Here is a 20,966-nt window from a genome sequence, read left to right on the forward strand (position 1 = left end):
ACTGCACCATTAGTTCCTGCTGGCAGGGGAAATTTGTAGTTTCTTTATTTAGATAAGTTTTGTATTCCAGTAAATATTAGTATTTAAACTTTAATATTTTTTATTTTCATTTTGTGAGTCTTTAGTTTAGCCAAACTTAGCTGTAATGTTATTTGTTTTTGTGTGTGTGATTGTATTCTGTTTAGATACCCCTATTGTGTCTTAATTGGTCTGATCAGCCAGTTTATATACCCCTGTGTGTCATTTCTTTGTTAGGTCAGTTATGTTTGTTTGTGCAGCCAGTTTATTTACACTTTTTGCCTGAGTTTAGTTTTGTTTCTTTGACCTCTTTTATGAGCTCAGTTTATCTTGTCATTTATAATCTTTGGGTTAAAATAAAAGACCCTATTTTTCTACTTAATATCCTGTGACTCCTTCTGTTTTTTAACTCGGTCCATCACATGTGGTGTCAGAAGTGGGGTTTTGAGTTAAGGAGCCAGGAATTTTTTTTTTTTTTTTTTTTTTTTTTTTTTTTTCTTTTCTTCATTTTTTTTCCTCTGCTTTTGGTGAGCAATTTTTTTTTTTTTACTCCCCCTCCAACAACTTTTTTGAGCCATGCAGAATGGTGTGCGCCCAAGAAAAGGAAACAAGGTTGAGACCAAAGAGGCTTCCCAGCAATCAGAGAGGGTGGAAATTGAAGGAGGATCTTCAGCAGCAGCTGAAGCCAATGATGAGGAGACCAGAGAGCCAACTCTGCATGATATTGCTGGGATTCTTCGGGCATTCATGGGACAACAGGAAGTTCGGGAGAAGAAGCAGAGAGAAGTTTCTGCACAACAAGAACAGCGCTTTAAGTGCTTGCAACACCAGTTCCAGCTTTTGCAGATGGAAATGCATGCCAGGACAACCCCGCCCCCTGAGCCTACATCTACTGATCCACCACCTGTTGAAACTCAAACTGATCATCAGATTCAAGTAACATCTCAACCTGAGGATTCAGCTTTCAGCTCAACAGGTCAGTCTGTGCACAGTCATCATCCTAAATTGGAAAAATTAACTGCTGAAGATGATATTGAACACTTTCTGACCACATTTGAGAGAATTGCAGCTGCTTATCGTTGGCCAAAGTCAGACTGGGTTTTCCATCTCATTCCCCTTCTGACTGGTAAGGCTCGCTGTGCCTATGTTAACATGGATGTTGATGATTCCCTGGAATATGGAAAGGTAAAAGTTGCCATTTTACAAAAATATGATATAAATCCAGAAACTTACCGACAAAGATTTCGCTGCCTTGATGTTCTTGATGAGAGTCCAAAGGAATTATATTCAAGGCTAAAAGAACTTTATGAGAAGTGGATTCAGCCTAAAGACAAAACTGTGAAACAAGTTGGTGAACTGATTATTCTGGAACAATTTTTGAGAATGTTGTGTCCCGAGCTTCAGGTCTGGATCAAGGAGCACAATCCGAAGTCTGCTGCAGAAGCTTCTGCTCTGGCTGATGTGTTTGTAGCTGCCAGGAGTAGGAGTCAGCCATGGAGCAACAGTGCATGGAGAGCTGCAAAAGATTCACGTCGGCTACAACCTTCCCAGCCTCATCACAAGTTGGCAACGGGTGTCGGTAAGCCCTTCTTAAGAGAAAACCAGCCCTCTAAGGCAGGAAAAAGGCCTCTGGTGTGTTACCTCTGTGGACAAGAAGGTCACACCAAACCCATGTGCCCCAAGAATCAAAGTAAGCTAACTCAAATGTGTTTTATTCCTCATCAGAATGTGGATATTAAACCTGAAATAAAGCAGTCAAGTAAAATCATTGCAGTGAAGATTGCTGGACATGAAATGAATGCTTTAATAGATACTGGCAGCACACAGACTCTAGTGCACAAGAACCATGTACCAACTAATTGTATATGCCCTTCTGAAACAATATCAGTTTGCTGTGTACATGGTGATGAGAAATCATACCCCACTGCTGATATGTTTGTTGAGGTGCAGGGGGCTCCCTATCTGTTGAAGGTTGGGGTAGCTGATAACCTACCCTATCCTGTAGTTTTGGGGGAGGATCTTCCTGTCATCTATGATTTGTTGAGGGATGTGCAGAGCTGTAATGTGGCTGTAACCAGGGCTCAAGCTAAAAATCAAGATGAGCATTTTGGAACACTTAGTGCTTTACCTTTTTTCGAGGCTGAGTTGCAGACAGAACCTGGAAAGTCTCGGAAGCCACGCAGTCAAAAAAGGCGTGAGAAATTTCAACATGCACTGGGTGAGACTTCAGTTGAGGTGGCTCCAGATATGCCACTGGGTTTTTCAATACCCACAAACATCAGACAAATGCAGCAGAATGATCCAACTTTGTCTGCCCTGTTGCTGAAGGCTAGGAGGGAGGCCTCGGTAGGATCTGACATGAATAAAGAGCAGTATATATTGCAAGATGACATTTTATATCATCAACATGGCCAGTTTAAGCAGTTAGTTGTCCCTAAGGAAGCTCGTGAGACAGTGCTGACTTTGGGACACTCTATTCCCTGGGCTGGCCACCTTGGGAAGTATAAGACCACTGCTCGTATCAAGCGATATTTTTTCTGGCCTGGTTTAAGATCAGATGTTGCTTTATTTTGCAGAAGCTGCCCTGAGTGTCAGAAAACCTCAATGAGAGTCCCTAGCAAAGCACCACTTCAACCCCTCCCCATTATAGGCACACCTTTTCTACGCCTTGGAATGGATGTGGTTGGCCCAGTGGAAAAAAGTAAATCTGGAAATCGCTTCATGCTAGTCATCACAGACTATGCGACAAGATATCCTGAAGTTTTTCCACTAAAGACTGTTAAAGCAAAACATGTGGCTTCCTCACTGATTCAACTTTTCTCAAGGGTTGGATTTCCACAGGAGATTTTAACCGATCAGGGCACTAACTTTATGTCCACACTGTTGAAACAGGTCTATAAGCTGTTGGGCATCAGGAGCATGAGGACGACACCATACCACCCACAGACGGATGGCCTGACGGAGCGTTTTAATCAAACCCTCAAACAAATGCTTCGTAAGTTTGTTAATGATGCAGGCTCTGATTGGGACCAGTGGTTGCCATACCTCCTTTTTGCCTATAGAGAGGTTCCTCAGGCTTCCACTGGTTTCTCGCCATTTGAGCTCCTCTATGGCCATGATGTGAGGGGCCCTCTGACCCTGCTGAGAGATGCATGGGAGGGAGATCAAAGTAAAGAGGATCCGGTCAACATTATTTCATTTGTTCTCCATATGAGGGATAAACTGCAGCAGATGAGTGAGTTGGCTCAGAGTCACATGGCAGCTGCTCAGAAACGCCAAAAGGTTTGGTTTGACAAGAAAGCTCGCCACAGAAGTTTTGCTCCTGGTCAGAAGGTCTTGGTCATGTTGCCAACTTCTGACAGCAAGTTGCTTGCAAAGTGGCAGGGACCCTTTGAAGTACTGAGGAAAACTGGACCTACTACTTATCAAGTCTCTACACCAGGTCTCCAGCGAGGGAGTCGAGTGCTCCATGTTAACCTTCTCAAGGAGTGGGTTCCACGGAAGGAGAATGAAACTGAGGTGTTGCTTATTCACAGAGTGGAGGAGGAGGAAGTAGTTGATGACTATTTGCCTTCAGTAACATCCTCTGTGCTGGACCTAAGCCATCTCACCAGCGAGCAACAGTCTCAGGTAATGCCTCTTATTTCTTCTGACATATTTCAAGAGTGCCCAGGTCACACCACTCTGGTGGAGCACAGCATTGTTTTAAAACCAGATGCTGTTGTAAAGCGTATGAGTTACAGGATACCTGAACGCTTCCGGGTGGAGCTGAAGGAGGAGATGGACCTCATGCTGTCTCTAGGAATTATCCAACCTTCAACAAGTGAGTGGTGCAACCCTGTTGTGTTGGTTCCGAAAAAGGATGGAAAAATAAGATTTTGCATCGACTTCAGGTACCTCAACTCCATATCAAAATTTGACTCTTACCCAATGCCACGTATAGATGACCTCATTGAGCACCTGGGGGAAGCAAGATACTTAACAACTATTGATCTGTCTAAGGGCTACTGGCAGGTACCTCTCACCAAACAGTCTCAGGAGCTGACAGCATTTCGCACCCCCTGGGGATTGTTTGAGTTCACAGTCCTGCCATTCGGCCTGCATGGGGCCCCAGCAACATTTCAAAGACTAATGGATCAGGTACTCTCTGGGCTCTCAGCATTCACCTGTGCATACCTTGATGATGTTGTGGTTTTCAGTGCAACTTGGGAAGAGCATGTCGACCATCTAAAGGAGGTCCTGGATCGGCTGCGTTCAGCAGGCCTTACCATCAATCCAGCAAAGTGTGCTCTTGCTAGGACAGAAATACAGTACCTGGGGTACACCATTGGAGGTGGTACTCTGAAACCTCAAGTTGATAAAATCAATGCAATCTCATCCTGTCCGCTCCCACAAACCAGGAAACAGCTGCGGTCTTTCCTTGGCATGGCTGCATTCTACCACAGATTCATTCCTAATTTTTCAGCTAGAGCAGCATCCCTAACAGACATGACAGGCTCCAGAAGTCCCACTAAAATTCAGTGGACAGCAGATGCTATTGCAGCATTTAAGGACATTAGCCAATCTCTGAGTAAGAATCCTGTTTTGCACTCACCAGATTTTGCAAAAGACTTTTTGTTGCAGACCGATGCTTCTGAAAGAGGCCTTGGGGCAGTGCTTCTGCAGGGACCACCAGAGGACCAACATCCAGTTGCCTACATCAGTCGCAAACTGCTGCCAAGAGAGAGGCGATATGCAACTGTGGAGAAGGAAGCCCTGGCTATTAAATGGGCCCTTGACTCATTCAAATATTATTTGTTAGGAAGAGAATTCACACTTCAGACTGATCACAGAGCCCTCCAGTGGCTAGAAAAGATGAAGGACACTAATGGGAGAATCACCAGATGGTATCTTGCAATGCAGCCATTTCGGTTTAAGGTTCACTACATCCCCGGTAAAGACAACACCACTGCTGATTACCTTTCTCGGTGCCAGAGGGAAGATCAGGAAGTGGGGGAGTGTGTGATGGCCAAATCCATGGCCACACTCTGAAGTCGGTAACCCTTTTATGCAGTTTATTTTTTCATTCAAACACAACACTTTAGTTTAAGTAAAACATTTTAGTTGATTTGGATACATTTGTTCTTTATGTTAGCGCACACATTTAGTTAACATGTGTATTTATATCGACTTTAAAGTATTATTTGCTTGCTTAAGATTAACTTTGTTTTCTTTTGCCGGTGCTTACCTGCCTTGGAGTGGCCAGACAGGAGATGGGGTCCAGGGCTCAGCAGGCATAGGTGCTAATTGGACTGCACCATTAGTTCCTGCTGGCAGGGGAAATTTGTAGTTTCTTTATTTAGATAAGTTTTGTATTCCAGTAAATATTAGTATTTAAACTTTAATATTTTTTATTTTCATTTTGTGAGTCTTTAGTTTAGCCAAACTTAGCTGTAATGTTATTTGTTTTTGTGTGTGTGATTGTATTCTGTTTAGATACCCCTATTGTGTCTTAATTGGTCTGATCAGCCAGTTTATATACCCCTGTGTGTCATTTCTTTGTTAGGTCAGTTATGTTTGTTTGTGCAGCCAGTTTATTTACACTTTTTGCCTGAGTTTAGTTTTGTTTCTTTGACCTCTTTTATGAGCTCAGTTTATCTTGTCATTTATAATCTTTGGGTTAAAATAAAAGACCCTATTTTTCTACTTAATATCCTGTGACTCCTTCTGTTTTTTAACTCGGTCCATCACACAGAGCAATGACCTTATCTTTTAATAACAGACACAGATAGGTATTAGAGGCATTAGAGTTCCAGTGCATTCAGTTACTTTAATTAGTTTCCTCTCTTGCTCTAGGTGAAGGATGACACTTTTTTCATCTGATCCCTCCCTGCCCAAGCCTGCCCTCCTTGCTCTGTTTTTGTCCTGTCTTTTTCTATATTTTTGGAGTCTTTCTTTGCACATCCTCCAAATCTACAAATTATGGATCTGGTCAACTGGTCTCTCAATGGAATTGATCAAATTTTCTTGACGAGAAGTCTGGGCACAGGAGAGCCTCTTGTCTTGCAGGGACACACCCAGCGGGATTCACCTTGGATTTATTCATGATAACAGGATTTCTGCTGTTTGGAGCTTGTAAATACCTGGCTTATTGACAAGTTTGTGACGGACTTGGCCAAACTAGCAAACACTCAGACTGTTGGTGTGGACAGAGACGCAAGTTGGATGTGAGTCTTGCTGAGGCTCGCAGCCCAGCTGAGGACTCAAACTCACTAACGGAATGGAATTGGTCTAGGAGAAGTTGCTGGTTTCGGTTCAGTGGAATGACCAAACTAATTTGGATAATTGGGAACTGATGTATCGGAGAGACCTTAGGGAAGATTGAGATTTATAATCTACCCGACCTCAGACATTCTGCATCTGAATTGGCTTTTCCTGTGTTGCCTTGGAATGGTTGCATATTTCCAGTCTCCTTGAAGATATATAAACATAACACTCCTTTCCACCTCACCCCCTCCTGTTATCCATGCAGTTGTGGAGCTGAGCGCTCCCAAGGACATGCCTTGATAACAACATCTTATTGGACTTCTGCCGGGAGGCTGAGCAACGTGGTTTCATGGCCCTGTGACGTCACCGCCTTCACTCATGTCTTTGTTTTGTCTGAATGTTGCCATGTGCCCTAATGTGTTCTTTCCTCTTTTTATTTTATTTTGTTAGAAACTGTGGAGTACTCACTTTTAACCCAGAAAAGGAATTAGAACAAACTTGGAATCCAGAGACTCTAATTTATTAGTTTATTAGTAACTCTTTAGCTTATTTTTTAGAAACTGTAGAGTACTCACTATTTAGACCAATATTAGATTATTTTTTAGATTATTATGCAGAGCGACTCCTATTATTGCAACCCAGAAAAGGAATTACAACGAACTTAGAGTCCAGAAAAAAATCTTCCAGAACAGGAATACTTAGTTTTTATTATTACTTAGAAACTGTGGAGTACTCATTACTTTTAGAGCACAAACAAAATATGCCTTTATTTCTTACCATCTTCAACATAGAGCCTTTAAAACCACAAAATAAAATCTGAATATTTTTCTAGAAAACTCTGGTGCTGACCTTTAAGTTTAAGCTATGATGCTTCCCAAATATTAAATTCCTACATGTTTGTAGGCTCTCAGCCATCCAGGACATGGGGGAATAAATAAAAGTTTAAAATTATCATTTAAATAACACATGACTTGTATTGAGAACCACTGCAATAAATCTATATTTTTGAGGAATTTTATTAAGTGGATTTACTTATTAAAATTAGTTTTTATATAGAGCCTAAAGTTTTTGTAAAGATGTCGCAGAGATTAGATCTGTGACACTGAACCAAACTCGCATCTAAGCAACATTTGGATCTTAGTTTGACTTCTATGAGTCTCAACAGGTTGTTTATTGAGAAAAACACTTTGGTTATTCATTACTACTTACTAGTCATTTTTGATGGTTCAGCTTGAACACACACACACAAACAAAAATTAAACCACATTTTACAATAACTTTGCTGACCTCCCCAAAATTGCTCTTAAAAAATTTCCCTGTTTATCAAACTCACCTAAATGCACTGAAATCTGATGATATTCAGTTATTTAGACCAAGAAGCATCAAACCCGATGTTTTTTTCATGATTTAAATTTTTTTTTTTGTTTAAACGTAAAAACTGAACTGCATTTATCCTCAGACAATAACATAACACACAAAATAAAGAAAATAAAACTAAAAAGATGTGAAAACTTCACTCTGATGTAAATAGGACTCTTCCTCAGTTTTTGTCTCATAAACATGTAACACATCAATCAGTCTGTGTACCGGAGTGCATGAAATGAATCTTTGGGGTCATTTCATTCTCACTAAAAAAAAGGAAACAGGGTTGGATCAGCAGATTAACTCCAAACAGGTTTGATTATTTTAAGGTGATCAAGGTGTGTAGACAATCACACATACATAAGTAGCTGCATAAAGGTGAGCCATGTAAATGAGGAGCGCTTTGTGGAGAACATCCCCAGTGGAAGGATTCAGAGGGAGCGATTGATCAGAGATCATATTGATCTGCTGGGAAATGATGATGATGATGGTTTATTAGCATTTAGATTAATCCAGACTGATCATCCTGGAGCTCTGAGCAGATCTTAAAGAAGGAGCCGTGTGGTACCGGTACCGGTCCAGCTGCAGTCATCCTTCAGTGGAGCCACTCGCTTTGTGTGAATGCGCCTTTATGGACAAAAAACATCTCTATTCTGTAAATGTACAACTTCTGCACATGATTCCACTATTGAGAATAAACGTCCACATTCCTACTCAAAGACTCTCTGACACGCTGTCTGTCTTTAAATCCTGGCTGGACGTGCTACTGTTCTAACAAGCATTTGCACGATCTCTTTATTTATTTTTAATTTGGATTCTTTTTTCTTTAAAATGTATTATTTTTTGTTAGGTGACCTTGTGCCCTGAAAGCACATTTCACGTAAAATATAGAATTATTATTATTATAAATACTTATACTGCAACAAACAAGGACGTTGCCATGGTTTCTACTTCACGTGAGGGCAGACTTCCAGTTATTTATACTAATTTACATATGAATTTACGGGTGGCGACAGGCGGACCAGCAGCTGTGCTCAATTTCCCGAAAATTAGGATTTATAAAGGAAAGGAGCACAGCCACATGCATGCGCACGGCTTTATGCATCCGATTTTTTTTTGTGCACAGCACTTTTCTAAATTTGTACGTACGCCAAGTTTTAGTGTGAAAACTGCTCACTCTTTTATGAATGAGGCCCCTGAAGAACAGAAGCTGTTCATCAGAAGAACAGCTTCTGTTCTTCTGATGCAAGATGAGGTGTGGTTGTAAAACAGTGTGTTTCTAGTGAAGTGCTCTGACCTGCTGGGGTAATGAATGACACTAAACAACAGAATAATACACCCTAAGTTAGATTTCATGTCAAGTCTTGACCTCTAAAAGAAAGCATCACAATTGGAGTAATAATAATGTCCTGGGACCATATACTCCTTTCATGTTGAGCTGTATTTAATATTGTTAATCCCCCAATCTAGTGGACTTGAACTTCCTCCTCTTTCTGCTCTTTGGTTCTGCTCTGCATCCATGAAGCATCCTTTCCAACTCCTCTGGGATTTGATATCATTGTTGAAGTATTATTTTAGTTTATTAGATGGTAATCAGCTCCTCCCAGTTATAAAAACAATACTTTGATGTCACAGTTACACATCATAGCAACTGTCCAAAAGTAAAAAAGTAAATACCAAAATTCTTCCAATTCCTAAGCATGTAAAACTAGAGGGAATAAATATCTCAACATGCAACGATACAACTAAAAAAGGGAGGTGATACTCTTTACATCAATTCACCATGTTGTAATGAGTACAAACTATGTAGCATCTAGTATCACAGTACAGTCACAGAGGCTCATGAATATCCAAAACTCTTCCAACTGCACTCTACAGAGGATCTTCTGGTCAACTGGCCATCACTAGCCTTAGCAGTCACTACAGGCTTTGTTAGCTGCAGCATTGCAGATTGCTGCAGAACATACTGTCACAGATTGTATCATAACATACTGTCACCAAATAGTGACAATTTCAATATATATGTAAAGAAAAAAGATTTTTTTTCTAAAAGTTATATGCTGCAGCTTTAAATCAGCATGTATGACCTATTTGATTGGACTCGTTGAAGATGGTTTGTTTCTGTGTGTCTGGCTGTTAGTAACAGTCCATTACGAGCTCCTGCCGTGGGTCCTGACCAGGCGGAGAGCTAGCAGCAGCGGCTGTTAGGATGTCCTGGAGCAGAGAGAGGGGAGAATTGTAGATGTGGTCGCTGCTTTGGGTCAAGATGCTCAGCTTCTCATCTAAATCCAGGACCCTCAACACCTCACACACACTAACACACTCTGGGTCAACACTGGCACAGATGCCTTCTTTATCTGCCTCACTGCAAGCTTCAGAAACAACACAGGTGTCCTTCCCCATTTCCTGGATCTTTCTGACCTGCTGCATCATACTGGCTCCAGCCAGTTGACAAAAAACTCTGGTGTCTGCTGTGTTATCCATCACAGGACAAACAATGCCTCGGAGCTTTAGCAGTAGCTGGCAGGCCTTCAGAGCAACGGGCCTGTCACAGTCAACCACACCACACAACAGAGCTGAGACCACTCCCCAATCGACCAAATTCTTCAAGCTGCTGAGCAAGTCTGACTGCTGACCTGCAATGGGAAGTCTGTGGTCTTGGTCAGACATCACAGCATAAGGATGAGATGGCGAAGGATCCGAAAAGGCTCGGTCCAGCACCAATTCTGCCAACTCCAGGGTGTGAAGTTTGACCTCCCAGTCCAGATCAGCGACACCCTGAGAGAGGACAGTCGGCACAGACTGCATGAGGAGCCAGCACGAGGAAGGCGAGGAACAAGCGGAGAACCAGGCAATGAAGTACTTCACAGCAGCCCTCCTGGCAAATCCCTCCGAGTCCTGGAAGAGAACTTCCTGCAGCTGGGTTACTATGTCCTCCTGGAAGGAACAAAGAACTTCAGGTCATGAAAAATGTCACAGTAAGAATGTTGGGTGGGATTGGAAAATCTGCTGTTGTTTCTGCCAACCTGCTCCTGTGTTAATGCTGTCCCGTCCTGCCAGCTGGGTGTCAGTGTCTGTGCCAGAGCAGAGATGGAGCTGGCTCTCACATAGCTCTCTGGATCCTGCAGCGCCTCCTTGAGGAGAGGAACCGTAAAGCTGCGGCCGCCCAGGAGAACATCTGATGGTTCCATCTCCTGTTCAGTGAATGCCCAGCATGAGGGCGCCCCCACCAAGTGACCCAGAAACTCCACCGTGGAGTCTCTGGCCTCCCAGCGAGTGTCACAAGCTCGCTTTCTCACCGCCTGGATGAAACCTAGCAGCGAGGAGAGAGGAGATCCTATTTGTCTACACATGCTTCCTGTCACACAGGGCCAAATCCAAGAGCTGTACCTTCTCTGAGCTGGTCTGTGATGCAGGACAGATCTGGACAAACACCCACCCACTTTATCACAGCCTGGTAGGACTTCTGGAGCACCTGGCGCATAAACACAAAGATATTTCAAAGACATAAAAAATAGGTCAAAACAGGCATTTCTTCTATTTTAGTTCTCAACTTTGAAAATGTTTTATGTTGCGATACTTTTCAGAGAACTTTACTAGAGATAAAACCTGAGCAGTCATCATGATCTGGAATTATCCACCGGAAGGGAACTGGATAACCTTTAGCTATATCAGATCTGACTGGTGACCACATGGTCATAAACAGAACAATATGATTTACAGATGGGTCAGATTCAAAATATAGGTTTCAATTTGAAACCTGCTGCTGCAGAGGAAACCAAGTAAACAACATTTAATTTAGGGACGAGTAAACCAGCAAGAGGTACTGGGAGTTGAGTTTCCTCAGGGACTCTGTCACTGATCGGATCCAAACATCACTAAGATAAAAACAAAACCAGATCCAACTCGAGCCTCGCGGAACACCATAACTATCTTCAACATGCAGAGAGGAGCAAAGATGGGTGGTGCAAGCTAATTCTTAAATAATCAACTGTTCTTCTAGGAATCATTTTGTGGATAACAAAATGATTATCCACTTGTCCCTTTTCAAACCAAGGAACAAGGTATAAAAATGAATCGACAGGTAGAATCCAGCATAATTACATGTAAATATTCAATTATGTGTCACTACTATAACAAATTAAACTTAAAATCCTTTAAGTATTTTCTGAAATGCAGGGGCACGGCTAGGAATCTTGGGCCCCATGACAAAAAATTAAATTGGGCCCCCCTGTGCAGCTGCTGTTACAGTTTCTTGAGTCTATCTGACCCATGAAAAGCGTCACAAAGAAAGCAACTGCCTTGCTTTCTTTGGTCCAATACTGATACTAGCACAATATTTATTGCTCGAGAATTTTACATGCAACAGTCCACATATAGTATGCAAATAATTTAATTAAATTTTTTATTATTATTAGCTTTAGCTTACTGAAATGTCTCTCCACCAGCAACAGTCAACGGCAATATGCAAAATACACATGAAGCAATCCAGACTCCTCAAAAATTCTATGAAGTTGCATTTTGTTCAAGCTGCAGCATATAACTTTAATAAAAAATATGTTTTTTTCCATATTTGTTCAAGTTGTCACCATGTTGTGACAGTTTGTCATGAGACAGATAATCTGTGAAAAGATCAATCTTCTCCACCTGCTCCCTGAACTACTATTGTTATCTAAAGTAATGCAATGTTCTGGCCAAAAACAACCAATCAGAACGAGAAGGAGGGTCTTAGCACTGTCAATCAACCTCATTCACTCACTGCTAAATGTGCTAATGGTGGAGAAACAACTTATTGTTACAGGAAAATTGTTTATCTGCCATCATTGGTAGCTATGCTAACTAAACTGAGCATTCACAACAGGCTGTGCTAGCTGCAGCATAGCACAGAGAAAGGGGGAGGAACGATGAGCAGCCACATGAGATTGCGATTTACAGCGCTAAAACCCGCCTCCTGCATCTGATTGGTTGTTTCTAGATAGCACTGGGAGAAGGCAGAGGAAATTATTTTTTCACAGATTATCTCTCATGTCATACTGTCATATCATAATGACAGTTTTAACAAATATGTACAATTGTTGTTTTTTTTATAAAAGTTACATACTGCAGCTTTAATTTCACTTAGGAGAGGATGGGTCAGGAGGGGTGTGGGTTAGAGCTGCTGCTGACTGACTCATCTGTTAAGTGTGATAAAAGGCACAGGTAATTGAATGGTAATTGGTATTGGTATTTTTTTTTCTTTTGTTCATTAGATGTTAGTGAAATGGAGGCAAATAGTAGTCTGTAGCTAGGCTAACTGTGCTAAATGGTTGATAATCTCACATAGTGTACCCACCTCTCTCTTTTTGTAACAGGAAAAAAACTGTTACAAACTGACACTCTTGTCTTTTTCTCTCTCTATTTATCTATTTTTTTAAACCTGACTTTATAATTTTTCTTGGCAGCATAGTAACCACCACAGTCATTCTTATCTTCTACCGACTGCTGCTGAACACAGTCACCTTAAAGCAGGAACAAACCATTTCATGCAGATCCATTGGGGTTCAGGGCAAATATGAATGTGTGCTTTTTGGTCTGGGAGGGGTAACATTTAATCTTTACAGCTAAAAACTATTTTAGAAAACACAATATGATTAATTTTGTAATTGACAGGGCCACAATTTTTTAAAATTTCTGTGAGTCCTTGCTGAAATGTGACTATTGTCAAATGTACACAAACTTACAGATGGGTCAGATGAATGACTATTTAAATATTCAGTCAGAACTTTGAAGACCTCAACCAGAACCATCTTCACTCCTGAGAATAAACAAAAACAGGAAGAATATAAGACAAACCTACTGAACTCAGTCAGCTTTTGTTTTGCATGAAGTACCAGAACATTTTAAAATATCACACAAAGTGCTTCAAAGAGCTCACAAAGGAACAAAACAACTAAACAACCACAGCAGAAAATACAAGATTAGATATTTTAAATGTAAATAACTCCAAATTAAGCTCCTTATTTGTTGTACCCCTTTTTAGCACTTATCTTTACTTTGTTTTATATGTATAATATATGGTTGACTTCCGGTTTTTGATTTTATGCCTTTATTTTGATAAGACAACTTCTGCTGTTTAAATTATAGAACAGCAGCTAAACAACAGAAAAGAACGGAAGACAAGTTGCAACAATGTTGTTAAAATGTATTATTAGCAGCCACATTGATAGAGGCACAATGTATGTTTATTTTATAAATAAGGATATTTCTGTTATGAGAGGTCCAACAGGCCAAAACTTTCAAACTCTCTCACATGTACTATCAAAGTCTTTTACTGTCATTTCTGAAGCCGCCTCTTCAGAAGTGACAGTAGAGCCAGCCTGCACTCGAGTTTGATGTGCACGACGGCACAAGTTACGGCGCCCTCCTTTACAAGCTCCTTTCAAAAATAAAGCTCACCTCCAGTTTATGTTTGATTCACACTTTAAGCTTCTTTCCAGCAGCTGTAAAAGTTACCAGTGACTTCTCTCTCTTTAGGGTGACACTGGGACACCTCTAGAAGACACCCAGTAATTGCCATCCACCTCTAAAGTGTCATTTCAAATTTAAAGCCCGTCAAAAGAAGAAATTTGTAATTGTTTTATTGTTATGTTTTTTCCCTATATGTTAATTTTGTGTTTTTCTTGAGCTAAATAATTAGTGGATGCATTAATTTGATCTGAACTTCAGATTTGATAACCAAGAAAGAATGAAAGAGTCATTTTTCTTTTAGAAAATTTTTGAGGCAACAAAGCTGAATTTGTAAATTTGGCTTCACCCCGGAAATAGCTAAAAGGCCACTCCACTTGATTTCACACTATCCTGAGCATCTTTAATTTGCTCTACTTTAAAAACCGCAACCACAGACATTTCAAATTTGAACTAGATTATTCTAAACTAGCAGAATATATGTAAACAAATGGGTGATTTGTGAAACCTTTCTTTGATTTATGAAACTTCATGGAAGGACCATATTAGTACTATTTATCTCTGGAACACATTAAAAACACTCCAGTTCCAAAACTACAAGAACTCAACAAAACAAACATGGGTTTGATTCTTAAGTACTAATAGCTGAATAATTAAAACAGTTTGCGATTTGGGAAAACTTAATCTGATTTATGAAACTTCAATAACTGGCCAAATTAGTTATTTTTGTTTCTTCTTCCGGACTGCAAGTCTAACATCATCAAATCTGGATGTCATTTGGTGGGTGTCTTCTAGAGCTGTCCCAGTGTCACCTTGAAGTGAGAGTAGTCACTGCTAGCGAATTATTTATGGAATCAGAAAGATTTTTTTGCCTGTGAAATGTCGCCAATTTTGATTGAGGTTGCACATTTGTGGTTTACAGGATTTTTTCCCCACACAATATATTTTAATTTATTTTCAGATACATAATTTCCTTTTGCAAATGAATTACAACAAAGCTTTACATTTTTACAGCCTCTTGAAATAAACTTAAAGTGTGAACCAAACACTAACTGGCGGTGCGCTTTAATTTTGAGAGGAGCTTGTAAGTTTTGGCCCATAGGCCTCTCATATTTTATTATTTATTGGTTGAAATTGTAAATTTGTTTTATTGTATATGAATACTGGTATAGATTTTGAATAAGAGTTGATATTTTAGTAGTGAATGTTTGTTTTTGGTTCAAACGTTACGGTTGTAAAGGTGTGTTTTGGTAGCTTACTCTGTCTTACATACAACTCTTATTGTGAAATTCAGGGTTTACTTCCAATAAACCCCACTGTTCATCAGTAAAGCCACAATCCTTCATTTGGGGGGGGTCTGCTACATGAAATAATAATTAAATAACTAGAATTAAATGTCATATGAAATGTAAAAATGAACAACACAGATGTAAAAATAAAAAGTACAGGTAAAAATATTACATTTTAAAAATACAAATGAATTTACTTTAGCTGAAAGTGAAATTAAGATAAGCTATAAAGCAATATAAAAATAAACAAACATATAAATTATTTAAAATAAAATGCCTGCATTTTAAATTGTGGGCTTAGTTGCCATTATTTATCTAAACAGATAAATAGTAATGTGGAGAAAAATTAAAAAATACAATAGCAACAGACAAAATAAAACTTACAAAATTGTTCAGCATAGAATAAAATGTAAAAATACAAATTAAAAATACAGGTTTTAATTTGATTAAAGGTGAAAGTATTATGTAAGATTTAACTTTACATCATGTTATAACATTATTCCCTTTTCAAAATTATACCTAGAGTGTTGCATTGATTCTTTCATATTTAAGAAATCCTTTAATCTCCATGGCAACCATTTAGCTGTGCAAAACTCCTGGCCTTCAAGGCACAGCTCTGAGGCTCCGGTAGCTTCTGTGAGGCAGAAGCTACCGAGCTTCTGCCTCACAGAGATCCCCTCCCTGACGCCCCCCCACCCCCCCTTCACTCAGCTCCTTCAGACTAGCCAGAAGCAATTAGCAAACACCTGTTGGAACTACACATCAGTTGAGCTCATAGGAACTACTTCTCAGTGAAAAGCTGAGAAGTTTCTGAAAACATTGTTAAAGGCCTAATCGAGGAGCCATGTTGTGATGACTTCCTGAAGGTGGAGTTTCAGAAAGAGCAGGAGTTTTTAAAGAGACAGAGGCTCAATTTCAAGGTGTTACAAAGTCAAATTTCTTTTAAGTCATATTGCAGATTTATTGCATTTTTAATAATGGCACAATGTGTCTAGAAAATACATAATACTACCCCTTTAAGCTTGGTAAAACCTGCCTGTTGCTGCTTTTCCTGTCAGATCACCCACCAGCTTGAACACAGAGTGACAGGGAAGAGATGTTGGATGTTTTGCTGTGTTTGGAAGAGTCAGAGTTTTACCTGGACTCTTGCTGAGCACTAACAGAGCCTCCAGGGCACATTTCTGAACTTTGCTGTTTCCTGTAATAAATCTGACAACTTCAACACAGCCAGCCGATGAAGATGAGGAGTCCACACAGCACAGCCTCAGTAACAACAAAATTGCAGTAACAATTAGCCTCTGAGGACAGGGGAGGCAGTCCGAAGCCTGGGGGGGAACAGATCCAAGTATGACAGTTTCAACATGGAATAAAGATAACTGATGCTCCTTTTATCTGCTGATTTTACTCACCATTAGTGTGATCTGAGGTATGTTTGATAGACATAGACAAATCATGGAGATGCAGCTTTTCCTCTTAAGCTGCTCAGTTATTAAAATTCGAAGCTCTTCTTCTGCAGGATTCGACAACATGCTCTTAAAGGGAGTTAATAAACATTTATTACACATGTAAAAACACACCAATGTCATTTGTTCACCTGTGGAGTTCTCATCCAGTAAGGAGACACCAGTAACGATGTCCAGGGGTAGCAGCAGGACTCGAGCAGAGTGGGCAGAGAGGGCGGGGTCACTGAACATAGAGGAAGATGGACCAGATAGCAGGTTCTGCTTTAACAGGAAAATCAAAGGTTTTCTAGCTTACTGCTACACTCACCTCTGGTGGCTGCGTAGCACAGCAGCTGCAGCCTGCATAACATCAACAGGCTTCTTCATGTTCAACATGACCCACAAAAGTCGGATGAGTCGCTGCTTTGGGACACAATCGTCCCTGAGTCCACTGTGCAAATAAACATAATCCATTCATTAAAATTTAACAGTGAGGACATTAGTTTCAATAATCTATTTCTTCTTTATGAATCCTGCAAAATCTGTGCTTAAAACAAAATTATTCATTTTTAAACACTTTAAAGTTTAATGTGGAGATGTTAACACACATTTATAGTCAAAATTAAAAGTCTGATGTTTTTTACGTAAGCTTGAGTGTGGAAAGAAACTGGTCCAGCTTCACTCATTCCAATTACTTTTTTAAGAAAGTTTTTGTTTTAGTTTAAAAAATGTTTTAATATTCTACAGTGACAAGTGACATTAGATATAGTTATCTTGCAATCCATGTATACAATATTTAAATACACTAACAGGTGACTCCCACTGCCCTCTAGGAGGTTCTACAGCCTATTTGAGGTCTTTCAAGTTTTTTTTCTTTGGACTATTCCTGTTTGCTGATTTTTCTCGCACCACCTAAATCTAACTAATCTTATTTAAATTCCTTAAAACAAATTTCAAGGTCTTCACTCTCTAAAACTTGAAAATGAAAAACTATGTTCCCCCAGAGTGCTGCAGAAAGCCCATAGCATGCCTTTGTTACTTCAAAGCTGGACTACAGTAGGACTACACATTATGTCTCTAAAATATATTCATCTTAACAGCCCAGACAGTATGCATTTCGCAAAGAACTGCTTTGACTGCAATAAATGTTAGCTTATCCACTCAGCCTCGCTATGCCCACAACATATTTGATTGCAGCATAGAAAGTTTTAAAAGGCAAATGAAGGATCTGATGAAAATTACAGAGAGATCATATTTCTCCAATATTAGCTTCCCATCCCTGATGTGATTGATCCATATGGTCCTTACAGAGCACTTCACTCTCAGACTGCTGGTTTACTGCTGCTTCTTAGAGGTTCTAGCACAGGAGTGGGCAACTCCAGGCCTGGAGGGCCCGTCTCCTGCAACTTTTAGATGTGTCTCTACTTCAACACACCTGAGTCAAATAATGATGTCAGTAGCAGGACTCTGGAGAACTTGAGTGCACTGAGGAGGAGATTCAACTATTGGATTCAAGTGTGTTGGACCAGGGAGACATCTAAGAGTTGCAGGACACCGACCCTCTAGGACCAGGATTGCCCACCCTTTTTCTAGCAGTAGAATGAGAGGAAGATCTTTTAGTTCTCAGGCTTCTCTCCTCTGGAGGCAGATTCCAGTTTTAGTCTGTAAGACAGACTCCCTGAAAACTTTTAAGACTAGGCTTAAAACTTTCCTTTTTGATAAATCTTAGTCTAGTTAGACTGGCTTCAGTTACCCTGAGCTATCTATGTTTATGCTTCTATAAGCAGTGGTGCCCAAAGTGGGTCCTCGAGGGCCGACATTCTGCATGTTTTAGTTCACTCCCTGCTTTAACACACCTGGATCAAATGGTGTCTCATTAGAGGCCCAAGGAGAACATTGACTTGCTGAGGAGGTTGTTACTACCACCAGGGAGAGAATAAAACATGCAGGATGTCGGCTCTTGAGGACCCACTTTGGGCACCCTTGGCTTACAAGATACACTAGCAAGTTAGCTACTGGGCTAAAACAGATCTAATGTAGATCTAATGCTGGTGCTTTAATGCTAGTGCAGAGACTGCTAGCTGCATTTAACAGCAGTTTAACACCTGATTAAATGATCTCACCTGTTTGCAGCCAGGATGACATCCAAGAGAGGAACTGTGAGCTGACTGCAGCTTGTTGACACCAGTTCCTCCAGAGAGTTTATGACAGCCAGCAACAGTGTGTCTCTCAGAGGAGGCCCGACCCGGACCAGGAGCATGGCCAGCAGCCTGAGGATCTGCTGGCTTCCAGGAAGCTGTGAAATTTCCTTCAGAACCACTGACTTGTTCAGATAATCAGAGACCTTTGTGATTATACCACTGTAATTCTGTGTGCTTTCCATACTCAAACTGTTGTGTTCTAAGTCTCTATTTTTTGAACCATTATGACCCACAGAGGATGGAGACTGACAGAGAAGCAGGACCTGAGCGAGTGTCTGATTGGCAGCTGAAGCAACAAAAAGGCTTGAGTCTGTCTGAAGTTGAAGGAGTGGTTCAATAAGATCTGCAGACAATAAAGCAACACCGCCAGTCTTTTGTAAAACTCTTGTTAAGCAAAGTGAACAAAAGAAGGTCATACGTCCTATGTGATGGATTACCTGCTTGCGCAAAAAAACTGAGAGCTTCTGAGTGCTTCAGAATCATCTTTAGACCCTGGATCCAGCCAATCCGCAGACACGGATCCTCCCAAAGTCCTGCCTCTTGCCAGTGTTGAGGATTAAAGACCAGTTTCAATACAGAGCACTCCTACACATTAGAGAGTGTGATGGATGGATGAGAGAATGGAATACCAGGTTGGGGGCTGTTTGGATTCTTTAGTTGTACCTTCAGAACTTTAAAGCCATCTTCAGAAGCACCAATCAAGCCAGTGAGCTTCAGAGTGAAAGAAAGGATGCTGGAGCCTGAAGTGTAGTCAAAGGCCACCTTGGAGACGAAATCAACCAGACATGGACATGCCTCCAACAGAGATGTGCCTTAACGAAGTGAAAAACACAGACAAATTGAACAGAAAACCTCTTTTATGACACTACAACCAAATACATAAATATTTTTTTTGTTGAATTTTATGTGGTCGATCAGCACATTCCCTGCCCCGACTCCCCTCTTTGATTTTTATTGCAAAAAAAAAAAAAAAAAAAACACAAACAGAATTGCAAAATTCTGAAGGGACTGATCAATGTAAAAGAAGTTCAATATTATTTTATCTTAAGAAGTATTTATTGAATGCAGTGATTGTTATCAATATTTTAATGGTTTGTTAATGGATTTGATCAATTCAAAGAGAATATTCATGATCTTTATGTGGCCCAAAATGAAAATGAATTTGAGACCTATGATTCTGCCCTGCATGTTTGGGATTAAATCGTTTAGCTGGAAGTGTGGAAGGCACGTTCATCTCAATACCTCTGTCTCATACTAGGTCTTGCCAACTGCAAACTGCGTTTTTTAATGGCTTTTTTCAACCTTCACTCTTTATATAGACTAGTTTTTCTCCTGAAAGATTCTCCCTGCCCAGCTGTGGATTTCTGTATGTATATATTGATGGACTCCATTTTCTAATCAGGTAATTTTTTAAGTCATTTTAATTAAGGGAATAAAAGTAAAGGGAGTTAGATACAAAATACCACACTTTTCAGATTTATTTTTATTACTACGATAAAAAAAAGAAGTTCAAGGGGTACAGATAGTCCTGGAACTGAATGACAACTTCAATTCTATTATGACATTTTTGATATAGATAGGTCTAAGCTAGGAGAATGTTGGTCTTACTGACCAGTCTGCGCGATAGTTGTAAACCAGTCCAGTAGTTTCTCCAGACTGGTATCATCGGGGAGAGAGCTTCCTGACACCAACAGAACTCCACAGACGCGGGGCAAGATGGAAACACACTGGCTGTCCATGTCTCTAGCACGTTATAAAATCTATTAATACAGACATTCGGTTTAACTCCAAGAGCTACAGATAGCTAAAATACGTCTTCGTTTGATATGTTTAATTCAGTCTAAGCTCGACTTTTTCTCGCGGGAACTGAACTCGCATTGACAAAAAAAGTGAGACACTTTGTAGATCTATAAGTAGTTCGATGGGTTAAACAGTCAAAGTATGAGGCTGTCTACCCATCATTT

At 40.2% G+C, this 20,966-nt stretch overlaps 1 protein-coding gene across 2 annotated transcripts; it reads right to left on the minus strand.

Moving 5' to 3' along the window:
* Positions 1–5,428: 5,428 nt before the first annotated feature.
* Positions 5,429–20,923, minus strand: brat1 (BRCA1 associated ATM activator 1). Of its 2 annotated transcripts, XM_014978816.2 has the most exons (12): positions 20,615–20,923; positions 19,666–19,814; positions 19,440–19,587; positions 18,925–19,345; positions 17,130–17,252; positions 16,954–17,045; positions 16,769–16,869; positions 16,498–16,684; positions 13,347–13,420; positions 11,017–11,101; positions 10,653–10,939; positions 5,429–10,563 (listed from the first exon to the last, which is right to left on the minus strand). In XM_014978816.2, exons 1-12 carry the CDS (start codon positions 20,739–20,741, stop codon positions 9,763–9,765), a joined length of 2,595 nt encoding a protein of 864 aa, XP_014834302.2. In that variant the 5' UTR covers positions 20,742–20,923; the 3' UTR covers positions 5,429–9,762. The 2 variants fall into 2 exon arrangements, with proteins under 2 accessions (XP_014834302.2, XP_014834301.2); XM_014978815.2 differs by having other exon boundaries at positions 16,769–17,045.
* Positions 20,924–20,966: the final 43 nt, after the last annotated feature.

The sequence above is a fragment of the Poecilia mexicana genome, unplaced genomic scaffold (genome assembly GCF_051168715.1).
Source record: "Poecilia mexicana isolate PSO_F unplaced genomic scaffold, ASM5116871v1 scaffold_1, whole genome shotgun sequence".
NCBI classification, from domain to species: Eukaryota; Metazoa; Chordata; class Actinopteri; order Cyprinodontiformes; family Poeciliidae; genus Poecilia; species Poecilia mexicana.